The sequence below is a fragment of the Pteropus vampyrus genome, unplaced genomic scaffold (genome assembly GCF_000151845.1).
Source record: "Pteropus vampyrus isolate Shadow unplaced genomic scaffold, Pvam_2.0 Scaffold176, whole genome shotgun sequence".
NCBI lineage: Eukaryota > Metazoa > Chordata > Mammalia > Chiroptera > Pteropodidae > Pteropus > Pteropus vampyrus.
Window position 1 is genome coordinate 1,029,049 of NW_011888957.1, and position 2,214 is coordinate 1,031,262.

At 68.4% G+C, this 2,214-nt stretch overlaps 1 protein-coding gene across 1 annotated transcript in view; it reads right to left on the minus strand.

Moving 5' to 3' along the window:
• PRDM16 (PR/SET domain 16) overlaps positions 1-2,214 on the minus strand; it is a 317,846-nt gene that overhangs the window by 4,916 nt on the left and 310,716 nt on the right. The window contains exon 13 of the mRNA XM_023536991.1: positions 10-246. Coding sequence (XP_023392759.1) covers positions 10-246 — 237 coding nt within the window. The remainder of the gene's footprint in view (positions 1-9; positions 247-2,214) is intronic.

Consider the following 2,214-nt stretch of genomic DNA (forward strand, 5'->3'; position numbering starts at 1 on the left):
GGCACCCACCTCCGGGTGTGGTCAAAGCCCACGGCCAGGGAGGCGGGTGGCTCCTCATCCTCCTCGTCCTCGTAGGCGCCCCGGGGCTCGGGCGTGGGGGACACAGCGTCCACGTCGTCCTGGGACTTCCCCGCCAGGCTGTCCTCGTCCTCCTCCAGATCCTCCTCCTCCTCCTCCGCGTCCTCCGGCTTCCCGCCGGCCAGGCCTGGACCCTGCGGGGTGCCGTCCAGGTCCTGGGCTTCCGGCCTGAAATGGCAGGGGAGCGAGTTGGCCACCCGCCCCCGAAGGCCAGTGACTCTGGCCGGCTCTTCCCCCATGGCCTCCCCCGCCTCCCACTCCCTCTGAAGACGGCCTGGCTTGTGCTCATGGACACCGTAGAGCCGTGGCCCTGGCCACGTCTCTGTGCGGGAAAGTCTGCCCACTGAGCGGGTGGCAGGTGACGGTGGGGGCCATGTCCGAGGCGCCTGCTATGCCAGAGTGGACACTAGGAGTGTGGGGCTCTGGGCAAGGGTGCATGCTGAGGAGGGGCTGCGGCCAGCCTGGTGCCGGGCCAGGCACTGCCCAGGGATGCCCTCGGGGGGCTCTGTGAGGGAAGCCGACCCAGCCCCAATGGATACCCCTCCTCCTGCCAGCGTCAAGGGCACAGGACGTGTGATGCCCTCTGCTGATGGAGGGTCTGGACCGGTTCCACAGACGGGGTGCTGGGCCAGGACGAGGCCCCTGGAGTCAGTTTGGCCCAGCCAGACTTTCCCACTCTGGGTCCCTGTCACTATGGGAGGAAGCATGCTGGGCATGGGCGAGTCCAGGACAAGTGGGCTGAGCCTAAGGGCCACCTGGGCAGGTGTCCAACACGTAGGCGAGGGGACAGGGAAGGCGAGGCACATGTCTGGACCTGGTCTCCGTGCCTGCAGGCCTGGGGCTCCTGGGCCCCTCACGGCTCATGGCAGCCAACCCGCTGCCGGGGAGACCCCGTCCTGCCCTCGGCGCTGGGCAGGGGCTGGCGCCCCCTCCTGTCATTGCCGGCCCGGACGCGGACCGTGCAGACCGGACCGTGTGGAGGGCCTGGCGACCCCGCCCACCTTTGCTTCCTGTCTTTCCGTGAGAAAGGGACCAGAGCTGACACCGAGCTGCCTTCGGGTGGGCCGCACCGGACCGTTTCCCTTGTCCCTGGTGTCCCGTGCCGGGCACTGGGTGCGCGCCCGTCACCACCAGCAGTGAGCGCTCTGGAGCCGGGCACGGTGGGCTGGGACCGGTCTCCCCCCCCGGCTCTCAGTGGGGGGACCTTGGTGGGGCCTTGGCGCCTCGGAGCCCGTGCCTCTCGGTGACGTGAGCCCACCCCACGCTGGCGACTGGGGAGCAGAGCAGGGGCCCGGGGCGGGGCACGCGGACTGTGCTGCGTGCAGCCATGTGTCCTGCATAGAGCACCGTGCGGCTCTGCACAGAGGTCCCCGCGCTGAAGACAGGGCCGTGCTCTGCCTCCGTCCCCACCTGCCGCCGGCCACACTGGCGGGAGGCCTGTGTGAGGGACGAGCGCTCAGCGGGGTCTGGCAGGTGTGGGCTGTACACAGAGGGGACCCTAGGACGAACCGCCAGGCTTCTGTGCAGCCTGCCAGGCTGCTAAGGGTCCTGGGGGCGAAGTCACATGGCCCACGACTGGGGCTTCAGCCACAAGAAGCTTCTCCCCCAGCTCTGGGGCCGGGGGCCAGGGGTCGGAGATCGGGGGTCCAGGCGTCCCTCCGAGGCCGTGCGGGACAATCCGCCCAGGCCTCCCCACTGTTCCTGGGCCTGTGGACGCGTCACCCGTCCCTGCTTCGTCCTCGCGTGGCGCCCTCCCCATGTGGCATCTGTGTCCAAACTTCCCCTCTCATAAGGGCCCAGTCGTATGGGGTTAGGGCCACCGGCTCCAGTGTGACCTTGTCTTCCCAAACCATATCGCATTGAGAGGTTCTGGGGGCCAGGACTCCAACATGTAAATTTGAGGGACACAATTCAGCCCACGGATTTAAGGGGCTATGAGGCCAGGGAGCCTGGGGGGCCCCAAGTACTCCCTGAAGTTGGGGGAAGGGAACGGGCTCCAAATGAGAACCGGACCACGATACTGGGGCCTGGATGGGACTGCCGGGGACCTGCCACTTCACGCAGACGAGCTGACACGTGTCAGGGGGACCACGGCTCCCACTTTCGCAGTGGCGTGGGGTGCCTGCTCCTGGGCGA